The following is a 14849-nucleotide window of genomic DNA, read 5'->3' on the forward strand; positions in this document are numbered from 1 at the left end:
AGAATAACAAGTAACAACTATTAAATAGATGCTAAACGTAATCTTCTTCTGCCCCTAACAGTACTTGTGCTAGAACAAAAGCTTCAAAACGAAGCGTTCGTCAGGGAATACTTGACCGTAAACAGCAACACTATTTACAACGAACAATTGCAAATTTATGGTCGTATTATGATACAACGATCAACAAAGCTCAGCATAAAATCACAACTTATTGCGACTCAAAATGAGCGCAACTGAGTTTGAGACTTTCCAACTGCGACTTCTGCATTTAACAATGTGGTGATTAAGCCTCGCATGTACTCCATGCATCAAGATTAAGTACAGTCGTCTTCCATTCTCGCCAACTAACTGCAAACGAGTAAGTGCATGCATCCAATAAATGCGATACAACAGCGAGATGTACAACACGCGCCAAGAGAACTTACGTTAAATGAAATGCAAATGCGAAAGCAATTTAATTCCCAAACGGGTGTGCCATATCGTCCAACTTTAAAAGAAACGTTAAATTAAAAGAAACACAGCTACTTTTTAAGGGCAAGCGCAAAAGAAAAGAAAATCCGTCACTGAAACCGCAAACATATAAGGGGTCGCTATTATTTAAGCTACCTGTTAATTAGTTTTGATACTGAAATTCAACATGCGGTCGCACAAACCTTCAATATCAGAACATTAATGTATATTTCATTCAAAAAAACTTAGCCGAAAGCAGGTTCTGCTGTACAAATTAAAATCCGCGCAAGCAAAGGGGGAAACAATAAAGATTTAAATATTTAACGACTTAAAGGCAGCTTCTGAATGTTCAACACGCCAATGTAACTGTATAAGAACTAGTTAAAAGCGAATATAAAACATAAGAAAAAACGTTTAAGGTTACACATTGGTTTAGCAAAAAATAAAACAACGTTTATAACTGCTTCAACAAACGGAAGTGTTTCAAAACTTTTAGTTGATACGGAAACATTAGTTTAAACGAGACGTATGGTGGTGTGCACGTGTGATTAGCTTTGCGAACTTTCCAATACGTCAATATCTGGCGCAACGGTTAGCTAAACAACACTAATTTATTCTTAAGCTATAGCTATACGAGAATGCCCACTACTAATAAAACAAAACGTGTTGATTCAGCAATTCAATAACTCTATAAAAATCTCGATTAAAAACAAAAATAGGCGGGTGGTACAGACGGTTTTATTAAAAAAAATATGTGTAGATTTTTTGGATGAATATGCTTCTTTTTTTTCTGTTCCTTAATTCTGATTTTGAACAATAGACTGGTGGACCTAATAGACGTGCGCGCTCAAAAAGGAAATCGTTGCAAATCGGGTTAAAGGATTTGCCTCATGCCCATTTGAGCTCGCTCGTTTGAAACGGCGAAGGTCCAACGTATAGCAAAGATAATAATAAGGCGACGAAAAAATAAAAAAATACGTCACAAGCGCCCTATGGACGGTAACATATGACGGGAAAAGCGACATGGAGGGCCAAACGTTCGACGATGTAGAAAGCAAACGTTCGTTGCTACGCATTCACCTTTCGTCAATCGTGCTGAAGTTTGTGTGGCTGGTTTCGCGCAGCTGGGCGTGGTTATCTACAAAACGAAAAGATTAGAAACTTAATTAATGGCGGGGCGGCATAAATTTTGAAGACATTGTATCGACATGCTTAAAAAGGTCCTGGGATCCTTTAGTTTAAGCAGCAAGATATATTGCGATATGTCAAGTCTGTGAAATACAGACCAATATGGTAAGATTTCGAGAAAAAAAGAAACATGATAACATATAACGATCCAAAGTTAAACCTCCAGTCACCAAACAACGACAAAACAACACCGCTCATATGACAGCATCTACGTCAAACGTGTCACGTTAGATCGAGCGTCACGTTTCTAAAGCTTAAAGGCGTGACTTATGAGTATTTCCCTATTACAACGTAACAATCGGGAATTAACAACTCACGTTCAAGGAAATCGACCATGATTTGAATTAGACAGGGCAGTGACAATTTGCAAACATGTGTGACCCGCTGTTTTTATAAAATATTCATTGGCATCGTCGCCCACAAATTGACGATAACCTCGCAGTTTCTACAAGTGCGGCTGGGCAGATATAGACAAATAGAGATTGGTAAAACTGTTTTTTTAAATCTCGATGTTGGCTTATTCAAATTATATCCGATTTTATCTGGCATGGGCTGTTTTAAATTAGGCCTGTGTATGTCGGTGGACCGCCTTTTTGCTACATGAACATTATATATATTTACTTTGAGAGATGTTGAACCATCGGGGAAAGTTTAAGACCGAGGCGTTTTCTATGGGCATCATTTTTTAGTTAACAAAAAGTTACGATTTACGACATACACATATTATTAAAATACAGTATCATTGGTTAAGCTAATACTACATCTACTCCAAGTTACCCTTATAGTTTCGGCATGGGGTGCATTTAGCTATTTAAAAGTGAGTTATGCTTTGCTACTTAAAAATACGAAGCTGACATGTGTGTAAAATGTAAACCAGTGGTCGGCAAACTTTTTTTGTCGCGGCCCAAAGTACTCTTTACATAACTTTTGAAGGCCCACTACGTAAAACCTGTACGAAAACAGCGGCGGATTTAAGATGTTTGTTTTAATGGTGAAGTATTACACGGTGCCTTTATTCTCAAAACATCTAGGCCTACCACGGCATAATGTAAAACATACTATAAAACGAAGCATATACGCGCGCAGCGCGAAAAGTTTTGCGTTTACATATAGTTAAAGTAGGCAAAACATATAGTTCGACACCTACTGAGGACCACATTTGGCACGTGGATCTGAACTACGCTGGGACAATATAAAAATTCTAAGCCACATGCATTTTTAAAACAAAGTACAATGAACGTACGGCTATCACGCGGCCCACAGCTAAATATAACATTAATCTATTCAAAAGTAACTCGCGGCCCACTAAAAATGGCTCTGCGGCCCACATTTGGGCCGCGGCCCACAGTTTGCCGACCACTGATGTAAACGGTGGTTCTCAAGGAATTTATTCAGATTGAGATACTCGCATCTTGCGCAGTTTATTTACTCTTAGCCAGTTAGTTGTACCCACCCGTACCGTGTAAACCCTTACACCCCTGGTTTAGTACGAAGAGTTAGAAAATTAAAATCGCTGATCATACCGGTGCCGGCTTCGTCTCTCCACACAGGCTCGTCACTGGACAGCAAGCCGTTGGAGTCATCCGGTTTCGGGCGCTGTGGAAACGTCATGCCGTTGCCCTGGCTGAAATTGAAGCGTCGTTAATATACGGTGCGAAATCGCCCGTGCACCTGTGGGTACTTTCTGTTTCTGTTACCAGTATAAAACGCTGTTTATCAGGGTCGAGCGGGTTTTCACACAGGAAGCATAACAAGAGCTACAGAGTAGCCATTTTACTTTATAACCAACTCAAACAGTTTATTTACCTTATCCAAGTTTAGTCTAATATGGCTTTATAAAAGAAGACGTGGCTAATGCAGAAATAACAGCATTCATTAACAAAAGTGTTAAACAGCCCGCAGCCAGGGAACCATGTTTAGGATAGAACTAAAAAAGAAACATTAGCCCACTAAACTTTCTTCCAGAAATTGTGAAAATTGTTTCTAATCAATCAACAGCACATGCAAGACATTTTTATGAAATTTGTCTGCTAAAGGAAACATTCAATACTAAATTACACATCCAATGCTAATTTATTAGTTAAACAAAAAAGCATGTTGACATTGTATTCCTTTCAGTCATGCAAACAAGCATAACATTTCAAAAAACCATAAACTGTAGTACATACAAGTGAAATATGTGTATAGTGTACACACCAAAGCACATGCAATGGACTTTAATTACAATAATCCAATAGTCCGAAGGTCAGTAAAGTAAGGAAATTGTTGTTAATTACAATGGTATGCATTCTTTATCACAGCAGGCAAAGTTAGTAGCCGCACCAACAAACATACCCTGCCTGAGTGGTTGTCTGTTCTACATCTGATTGAATTAGTCGCACTGGGTATGTTTGGCCATCGCCCAAACTGCAAATGAATTACAACAGCTATGCACAAGGCAGCAAATTTTAAGAACAAGCAGCTTTATAGCTATTTATTAAATTTTTATAAAAGTGCAACACAAAAAAATTAGCACCATTCCTAACAATAGGGAAACCTTTGGAGCGGTTAATATAATTTCATAACTGTATAATATCATAATTATGTTTTTTTACTGCGCTTTGTAAAATTTGCTTACTTCAAATAGTGTCAGGATGAAACTTTTTGAGCTGTTGTACCTATAACTATTTTAGGTATATAGAACTAAATACATGTATTAAAGGTGTGAATCAGGGTTTCTTAAACTTTTTTGTCGGCACCCCCTTTAAAGAATTGAAACTTTCTGCAACCTATATCATTTGATATTGATAAACAGAACATCTCCCATTGTGTGTTTTTTAAGTAATAATGTACAAGTATTTAAATTCAAAAGTGGTCAGTTAGACAAAAGTGTAACATGATGCATAAAGTTGAAATGTGCTCTACTGGTGAAGCATAACACTCTCTGTGTTTTGAAAGCTTTGGTTTAAACTAAGTTAATTTATTTATACTTGAACATATATCTTCATAATTTTACTGATATATGTTGCTATGCATAAACTATAAAAAACATATAAATAATATGTTTGGCTTGAAATAATAAATGATGATCTAATAGTAAAAAGTTTAAAAAAAGTTTTGGTTGTTCTTTAAACATTTTAATATTATCTTAGTTATCTGTTTACACTAATATTGGGTGTCGCAACTAATCAAAAAACAAAAATAATAATTACCAATAAAATAATTTATAAAGGAATCGAAAGTAAAATTTGTTTTAATCGCACAAAAAATTTGCAAAAGAGGACTGTCAGCTTGCTTTCTATGCTGTTACCTGGTGAAGACTGGAATAAACCAGTAAAGTTTGTCCTCTCCAAATACTTGTTCAAAATTGCGCTTGTATCCCAGATTAAAACCTCGCTTGTCAGGCCCATATCGGAATATTGGTGTACGAAAAGATTCTACAGAAAATTAGCCCTAATTATTTTAATGGAAATATTACTTAACAGGTACGCCACAAAAACGTTGTGTATAAAGAAGGAGTAAAAAATGGAGTTTTCTAATTAAGACTGTCAAACAATTACTGTCCTATTGGTCGTTTCAACCTACCTAGAGTGGTCCAATTGTTTAAAACCAGATAAATATGGTAGCCAAACAATCCAGCAAGACTGAAGGCAAACATTATGGCAGCAAAAAACAAAAAAAGTATATGAAATCTTGCGGTTGAAGATCCAAGGGCATTCTAGAAGTATAATTATAAAAGTGCTGTTAAAGTTACAAAAATACAATGGATACATATTTAATAAAACTGTAATATATATTTAAGTAAGTATGTAAATTTAATATTTCAAACTTACTGATTAAATATCATTAATAGACTTTATATCATTTTTTTATATTATTTAGGTTGTGTTGACTTAAAATCACAATATTATGTGTGTACCTGCCAAAATAAAATGAAGTACTGCAGGACAGTTGCAGAAACATAAAGACAGTACAGCAAGCCGTAGAAAAGAAAAAGTACGAAGAACTTGTAGTTGCTGAATCCAACACAGTTGTTAACCCTTAAAATGACACAATGTATTTATATATTTTTTAATACTCAAACCACATTACTCGATGTTATAAAATATACCATGGGCAATAATGATCCATCTTGAGAACACACTGGCCAACCACAGAACAGTAATGACATCGATCTGGTTTGATGCAGTAAGTGATAAGGCAATACCGAATCCCTGTTTGAAATAAATCTTTGCATTAATGCCACAGGCTTGTATGCACTATTTTCTGTGCAGTATCAAAGATACAAGATTATGTTATGTGAGAGGTGGCCAAACCATGGCTTGAGAGTTGCATGTGGCTCTTCATATAGTTTTAAGTGGCTAATATGTTTAGGTTGTATTTGAGTATACTTTTTTGGGATGTTCAGTATCATTTTTTGTGTGGAATTTTTGCCTATTTTAATAACTTTAATACAAAAAATTGTACAACTTTTCAATATGTCTTAACCATTTTATGTCAGCTTAAACCAGTTTTTACTTGTCAGCTTAAACCAGTGTTTCTTAAACTTTTTTATTTCAGGGCGCCCCAAGAGACATTAAAAAATGTGACGACGCACCAAGTGAGTGCAAATAATGATGAGTATAGTTCCCTTAAATTACTTGCAACTATTTATTACATAGGCTTCATAGTTACATATCCTGAAAGGGACTTCAGCCAGGACCGAATTTAGAACAACATGAATGATAAAAACATCGACAACGCCATAACAAAGTCGAAACATCGACAACAAAAGGCTGATGCCAGACAGGTATCACTTAATCGTTCAATAACATGTCCCTACAATTTTAGACGTTATTTTACCAAATTAGGCCTTATCCCGATTAATTTAAGACTTATTCCCACATGTTTAGATCTTATTTAGACGATTTTATACCTTATTCTGTCATGGTTATTACTGGGAATTAGTCTTTATAATGTTGAAACACTTTAGAAAGTAAGGATCTCCCGTGGACAATAAAATGTAAAAGAAAGATTCTTGTCTTCGTATCCAAAGATCTTAAGACTGTTTATTTATTAAAACAGATAAAACATAAAATCATTTCTTTAAATCTTAAAGAAATATATATATTACGCCTATAAGGCATCATCAGTTTCTGTACAAAAAACAAACATGTAAAAATGCCAATATGGGTGGTTAAAAAGTAAAATATATAAAATTAAAAAGAGTAGGATAGCGTATAGGTCTAAAATCATAAAACACCTGCAGATGTCAGATGCAAAAGCAACAACTAGCGAATGGCAGCAAACGACAACGTGACAAAACGGCAAGAAAGAGAAAAGCACGCAACTGATAAGCATGTTATCAAACGGTGTCGCAGAGCTATCATTAATGACAAGAAATAAAACGGGACAAAAACAAGCCCTGGGCAAAAAATTACCTTACACGTGGTAGTATCATTTTTTGGATATTTATTTCAGCTTTGGTTTTATTAAGCCATAAAAAAATATATGTTTTATATGTGAAATGCTTTTCCCTTTTGTCCACAGCGCACCTGTCAGCCTTCAATGGTGCACCGGTTTAATAGCGCTTGCTTAAACACACCGGGCCTCTTATAGCAGTTTGCCCACATCAGGGGCGAAGGCCTTTCTCGTCCTACCCTTAAATGTATTTATGCTGAATTTCTGTTGTACATTTGTGCACAAGTCTTATTTTGTGACTATTCTCTTTCATAGTGTCAAGTCATTATTATAGAAACCTTGAAAGCAGGATAGAATTTATTTGAGAAGTCTTGCAGTGTGAACAAAAATTCACTTAAATGTAGCCTATGGAATTTGGTAATGTGCAACATCTGTACTAAATCTAGCTGAGCAAACATATGTGACGTGTGTAAGAAAGGAAAAAAACAGTGTGATATTCATTATGCCCATGTTTAAGGGGTGGCTCTTTGCGATTAGCAGAGTAAGAAACGTGACTCTTGTGTGTGATTGGTTTGCCATTCTTACTTTATGCAGGCACTATATACCTCTTGGATTAGCTTGTGTGCTCTTATTAGGTTTGGAAATATAATGCAGTACACATATCTACCACAAAACTTTATTTATTTTTTTTTTTTTTAAAGAAAATCAAAAACAACAAACTAAGACATATACTGTGCACAAGGCACAACAAGCAAAAGGTTAAGTTACATTAGTGAAAACCCATGTTTTTATAATACTGGGTAATAAAAATGATATATACCCTGGTATGGGGATTTTACCATAGTAATACTGTGTTCACTATTCAGGTGAAACCATTTCTAATATATAATTAAAAAAAATTATATCTCACCACCACCAGGAGTTCGTGTTTCAACTGGAATAGTTCTGGCAAATTCCTTTAAAACCTCTTGACGCTGCTCTTCATTGGAGGCAGCAACAACTCTTTCTTTCACATTCTCAGGCATTTTGTACTACAAAATAAAAAAAAGAAAGTTCATCATTATATTTAAAAAAACATTAACAATAAAGAAGCATGTCAATAAAACACCCAATCTGAAAATGTATATTATAAACCACATTTTTTCTAATAGTAAGATAGCAGTGTTTTAACAAGTATATAATTGTTTAATTGGCCACAGAAAACGGGAATTTTAAAACTGTGTAGAAAATACATTAAAAAACACATTTCACCAAGTAACATTTTCTTTAAATGCACTTCAATTAAAACCAGAAAGCCAAACAATGACTTGGTGGGCACCACCTGGTATCTGTGTATCTCATAAAATATGTATGAAGAGCAAAAAGCTTTGGAGAAATCCAGACAGTAAGCAGTACAATTTATTTATTCATTGATTAAAAGCAGTTTCCCACTGCAGTAAAGAAGAAAGAAGTGAATATTATAATTTAAAACTGTATCTATTAAAAAATGTCAATCCCTAAAGTATTAATATGCCAAGTATTTAAAGGAAAACAATATAAACATTTTCCATTGAAGAAATCAAAACTTACCATCTCACTTGGTGTTTTAGTGTCTGTAAATATAGTTTGCCAGTAGGACCACCCAAACATTCCAAATGTTATATGGAAAAATATCAAATAAAGCACTGCAAAAAATAAACAATATACATGTTGCAGACTGATAAAATTACCAGCTTTCTGGTACATATACAAGCATTTTTGGCTAAAATTCCTTTATTTTTTGCTATTCTTAATTTAAATGCTTTGTTCTAATGAATGTGGTGATAAACAAGGGAATAACCAAGCATTTCATTCATCTAGGAGTTAAATTTTGTTTTTTGTGACATAAGCAAATACATAAGGTGGGTGCGAAAGTAAAACTTGCCGTTTCACATGTCTGTTTTTCTTGCTTTAACACTGTTAAGGAAATAAGTTGTTCTCGACCGAAGTTGTGCGCAATATGCAACTCAAATCTAGTTTCGAAAAATATAGTAATTTATTTGGTTTGGGAAAAATTTACAATATAAGATGAGTCATGGCTAATTAGGCAAACAACTTAGATTCACATTTTATTTGAAATAACAGTATTTAACGTCTAATATAATAAGATTATTTGCACCTAAATGCACTTTCAGGACTTTTTTTAAAATAGGCAACAAAATTAATTCTCGCCAATAATTAATTCAAGACTGAATGTTCACATATATTGGTGCTCCTAAAGATATGAGAGAAACTATGTGTAAAAACAAATAAGGTGAAAGGTATAAATTCAATCTATTAAAAATTAAATATTTTTTAATAAAATAATTTTTTGGGAAAAAATCTTCGATTTTGTGCCTGATTCTTTGGCAGATAGTCCAAAGTCACCAGCATTCTGCCACACTGATATGTTGGTAAGTCAATCAACACCAAAAATCTTATAAGCTCACATACCTTTTTCTGCAACAGATGTTACAGTATCTGCAAAACAAGTATTTTTATGCGATTTGAATAAAATGTTGCAAATTTATTTGAACCACGAAACTATAACCTTATCAAGAATTTTGGGGCAAAACTTCAAGATAGGTTTGATGTATATTATATTAATAAATCAATTTCATAATAACATTTATCATGACCAAGTTTAAGATACTCCAAACAAAACAAAAAACATACTTACACACACATAATTCAACAACATATGCATAGTAAGACCACAAAACAATTAAAATAATAAAAATGCAGGGAATCCATCTTGCAAACAAGGCACAAAATGTGCCAAATGACATCGACATAGTGAGGGATTGCGTGTCTTCGTTTTACTATGTAAATACTATATTTTGTTTAGAGAAAACACATTTCAGAGTTAAACTCAACTGCAATAAAAATTTATGGTTATATAAATTTACATTTTACACACATGCTTGTATTTATTATTTTACCGTACTTCTATACATAGCTTTAATTATGGTAAAAGTATATCTTTTATCAGAAAAATAAATAAAAGATTTGTCAAACTGTCTAAACCAGTGTTTCCCAACCTTTTTGACACTAGTGCCCCCTTGGGCTCAATATTATTTCATATCGCCCCCCTCATATTGCTTTACAGTAAAGTATTATAATAATCGTTGCCTAACATCATATTGTCTTCACTTTCGTTTCGATAAGCTGTCAGTCTTATTTTAGGTGGTCTAACATACATTCACTGTAGGAATTTATGGATACATTAATTCACCAGGTTATGTCATTACCAGGAAAAATTCAACTTTCTGCACCAATACTTTAAATCAGGGGTCGGCAACCTTTTTTTGTCACGGGCACCAATCAAACTCAAAAAGGTATCTGTGGGCCGCACAAAATGTTCACTAAGAATTGCGTTATTGGAATGTTAGAACAACTGTGAATCAGGCGGGCCTCGGATTTTTTTTATTCATGCTACTAATGAAAAGTGTTATAAAACTAGTTTGAGGAAACGTGATAACCTTTATTAAACTATCTATATTTTGTGTTTATAGATATTTAAGTGCTGGCGAGCGAAGCGAGCGCGATTTTTTTTTGTGTGTATACAAACATTTCTTTAAAATTCCGTGCTAGTATTCACTACATTGCCGAAAAAATAAAAAAAATGTTAAAAAATATATGTCTAATATTTTTGAATACGTTTTCCGTTTGTCCACAGCGCTAAAAAAGCGCTAATTTATTCCAAAGACAGCATCAAAACGTAAACAAACTTGACATAGTAAGATAATTTGCGCGAACCGCGAAAAATTTTTGCCCGTACTCAGTTAAAATAGTTAAAAAGTATTTAAAATGGACTCGTGTCTAATTTTCAAAGAGGCCGTAGGTTGGCAACCCCTGCTTTAAATATACAAACATTTTGCCACGTATAAAACTGTGAACGCAACAACAACCAACAACTTTGCATAAGAAAGTCAATTATTACGTAAAATGGTCGGAAAACTACTACAAGTTCGCAGTACGAAAATTGCCATTTAAGGTTAAAAGTTACCTAGAGTCCTGTTTGTTACTATTGTTGTGAACTTTTTATAAAATTTAGCCTATAAGTACTTTTAGGTAACAACCCCCTTATGTGCATTCAGCGCCCCCCAAATTAGAAACAGACCCAAAACGCCTCCCTGTAACTCGCCAATGCCCACAAGGGGGCGGTACCGCCCACGTTGGGAACCTCTGGTCTAAACCTTAAAATATCTATGATGTCATACATCTGTTAAAATATAACTAAGTGTACAATATCACCAACAACACAAAAATATATAACACTATTAAAATAATGCCAAAAGAATAGTGCAAAAGCTGAAATAAACATCTAAACACATTATGGTAGGTTACAGGACTCCAGTTTGCTGGCTTTAATAGTTTGTCTATTCCCGGCCATATTTGTGCTGTTGTTTAAAGGGCAATGCTTTTTACAATGAATGAGGTTTAAGTTTGCATTAAGGGTGGGGTTATTGGTAAAAAATGGGTAAAGTTAGGGTAGAGGTGGGTTAGATGTGTTTTTAAACCTTATTCTAGCACAGTGCTGGGATAAATTATATTATCTGAAGCACATCCTTCATCACTAGGTTTTATTGATATCAAACTATTTTAGCATTTAAACAATTAGTAGTCTGTAAAGTGCTAATTTGCATGTTGGCGAAATTATTGTTTAGGGTTATCTGGTATCAATGGCTACTTGCCTGAATCACTTATATACAATGCATACTCCTATTGGTGATTATACACTGATTTAGGTTTGTGCTGGGTTAGCGATTGGGTTCAGGTTGTTATAATATTAAATTTAATTTCTTAAATTTGCTTTATTTCCAGATTTGCTTCATATTTAATATCATTTTACTTGGTTAGTCGGGTAAATAACCTCAGCTATATTGTATAATTTTTACCTGATTTGCACAAGAATGCATACATCGAATAATGATTATATAAAGATATTTGTACTACATCAAAAAGTTCTTCAGGACACTTTGATTATGTAAGAAAATCTTTGGTGCTGGCCTAGAATCGTACCACAACAAACATTTTTTGGGTTAGGGGTGGGTTAGCGTTTGGGTAGGTTAAGCAATATTGTTAAATAATAATACTTGACCCAAAACACTAACTGACACCCTAACCCAAAAATTTTGAAATTATTTTAATGATGTGGTAGGATTCTAGACCAGCCTCTTAATTTTTTTCAAATATCTAATTTAGGAATGGCGCTGGTCTAGAATCCTACCACATTTATTTTAGCACTAACAAATCGAGTTTTCAAAATTGAAATTGCAAGGAAGGCATAAAGGCGCTCTTTCACTTATGTACGTAAAAATTATTAAAAAAAAAACTTTCTTTAAATGCCGCATACCACAACGCATATTGTTTGGGTTAGGGTTAGCGTTTGGTTGAGGGTGGGTCAAGTTATTATTAATAATGAACATAATATTACTTGACCAACCCTCAACCAAACCGCACCCTAACCCAAACAATATGCGTTGTGGTATGCGGTATTATTTTGTTTTGTTTTTTTGCATAACTTTTCACGTACATAAGTGAAAAAGCGCCGGCATAAATATATAAGAATAAATATAATAATAATTCCTGACCGACCCAAACCCAAAATCTAACTCTAGTCTATTACCCTAACTGAAATATTGTTAGCAATATAAACCCGCGGAAAAAAATGTGGTAGGATTCTAGACCAGTCTCTTGTTTTTATTTTGTTTTGTAATTAAACTCGTTTTACAATTGAGAGCTTTGGGAACGTAAAAAAACAATAAAACAGTGTTTGCGCATTTTGAATAACTTGGTTTGGCATTTTTTTTATTTTTTGATATGACTTTACTTGGTTTCTTCTGGCTACTAACTCCTGTTGCGAATTTAAATATTTCAAATAAAAAAAATGAAAGATAGCGAAAAAGGCAAAGAAGAACTATTCTCAACAAATTCTTTTAGCGAAATACGTCAAACTTTGCAGCCTAGTAAAAACACATAGAACACTGCTTGAAGTATTTTGGCCGACATGTTTTGTCAAAAATTATCTAAATAAACTTTACTTAAAAGTACCGCAACCAAACTTATACTACTAACTCTAACATCGCAAATTGGTCTAAATTTACAGTAGCCGGTAAAAGGCAACTTTAGTTGTCTTTTAAGCTCCATTTCGGGATTGGATACATTTTAAAATTCAAAAATTCAAATTTTTATTGATATTGAAGAAAACAATAAATCTATAATTTAAATTTCATCTTATTTAAAAAGGCAGAAAAAATCTACTCACAGGGCTGTGAGGCTCCCTGAAAAAAATTTCAGGCTCCTGAAAAAATCTAGTGAAAGTCTGGTACACCGTACGTGACGTATATCTTCCGGAAATAGTAATTAGTCGGCCACCGAGTTTGCAGCGCAAGACATTATTGTGGTGAGATCAGGGGCAGAGCAAGGAATTTTACTCCACCCCGTAAATTCCAGTAAACTTTTGCATCTGGTTTGCAAATCATAAAAAAATGTGGACCAAAAGTCCATGGAAAACCCAGACGTAATTCTAAAAGTAGCGAACGAGTTTTATTTACATACCACGTCACAGTTTCAACAAAAGGGCGTTTCACGGCTGGACGTTTAGGGGTCTGTTAATGTATAACAGAAAAAGTGTGCCTATAATTGAATTTAAGCCAGGTTGTTGGAGTGTCTTTTGGCGCTCCGTTTTACAGCAAGGTTATGCGGATATACACAAGTCCAAATATCACACATCGACCATCAGTCAGTCGTGCAACTAGTTCACCTGCAAGTGGTGCACCGAATTCAACTATAACTGGTGCAAATAATTCTAATCAGCGAAGTCCTGTTAGAACTATACCTCAACCAGTTAAAGTTCCTGTTGAGGAAAGTCCCTGGCCAGAGTTAAGACCGAGAAACATGGTGGAATTGCAGTTAAAGGTAAAATTACTCAAAGATGGCCAGGACGACGAAATAAGGAGATTTAAAATGGACAGAAATGTTTTGAGCTTTGCCATACTACGCAACAAAGTAAGTTAATTAGGTTTTTAATCTTTGCTTCAAAAACATTTGAAGTTTTGTTCACCCCTAACATAATGCTGTATTCTATTCACACACAAGCAATGTGAATAGAACACTACTAGACTCCAATATGACAATTGTTATATTACACTTCTGTAAAACTCGGCAGACTAGTTTGACTTACGCTTTGTTTATTTATTATTTCAGATAAGTCAACTCTTTCCCGAATGTTCGACCGGAAGTTTCAAATTATTCTGGAAAGACGATCAGGATGAATCGATAGCTTTCAGTTCGGATGACGAACTTCTATCGGCACTAGAAAATATCCGGGACAACCTATTCTACATCAATATTCGGGTAGCCTATTTATTCTTAAATTTTAAACAAGTATGATGGTAAGCAGAAAAGGAAGTAAACAATTTAGAATGAATGTGATTTTTTGAACGTTTTAACATCAGATGTTCAAAATAAATAAATATTTATTCGTAACGTTTACAAAATACTTTACCTACTCTTATATAGACTTTGTCATTTATCTTAAGTCTAGTGACAACCTTTAGCCATTATGCTCCAGAAATAAAACACTATTGTGTTGCGATACTTGAAATTTCAGGTTGAACCTTTTGGCTTTACGGGGTTCCCAATGACAGGCATGCCCGGATTTATGCCAGGCTTCGCAGAACAAATGCAGCAAGCTGGTTTTCCCACTGGATTCGACATGGGAGCGCGAATGCCCAACCCGGGTGCTTTTAGTCCGACAAGTCCAAGCATGTTTTCTCCCGGAGCTAATGCAGCCGGAGCAGGAATGTTTGGTCCCGGAGCATACTTTA

General features: G+C 34.5%; 1 protein-coding gene across 2 annotated transcripts; it reads right to left on the reverse strand.

Moving 5' to 3' along the window:
- Window positions 1–359: 359 nt before the first annotated feature.
- On the reverse strand, window positions 360–10505 carry LOC146160785 (palmitoyltransferase ZDHHC20-B-like). 2 transcript variants are annotated; one of them, XM_083384208.1, is made up of 11 exons: window positions 9695–10504; window positions 9469–9495; window positions 8587–8681; window positions 7928–8048; window positions 5729–5831; window positions 5537–5657; window positions 5203–5335; window positions 4928–5054; window positions 3973–4044; window positions 3162–3262; window positions 360–1588 (listed from the first exon to the last, which is right to left on the reverse strand). In XM_083384208.1, the coding sequence occupies exons 1-11, from the start codon at window positions 9807–9809 to the stop codon at window positions 1527–1529; spliced, it is 1077 nt and encodes a 358-aa protein (XP_083240334.1). In that variant the 5' UTR covers window positions 9810–10504; the 3' UTR covers window positions 360–1526. The 2 variants fall into 2 exon arrangements, with proteins under 2 accessions (XP_083240334.1, XP_083240335.1); XM_083384209.1 differs by lacking the exon at window positions 3973–4044 and having other exon boundaries at window positions 9695–10505.
- Between the last annotated feature and the right edge of the window lie 4344 nt (window positions 10506–14849).

Source organism: Ascidiella aspersa, chromosome 3, assembly GCF_963924565.1.
Source record: "Ascidiella aspersa chromosome 3, kaAscAspe10.2, whole genome shotgun sequence".
NCBI lineage: Eukaryota > Metazoa > Chordata > Ascidiacea > Phlebobranchia > Ascidiidae > Ascidiella > Ascidiella aspersa.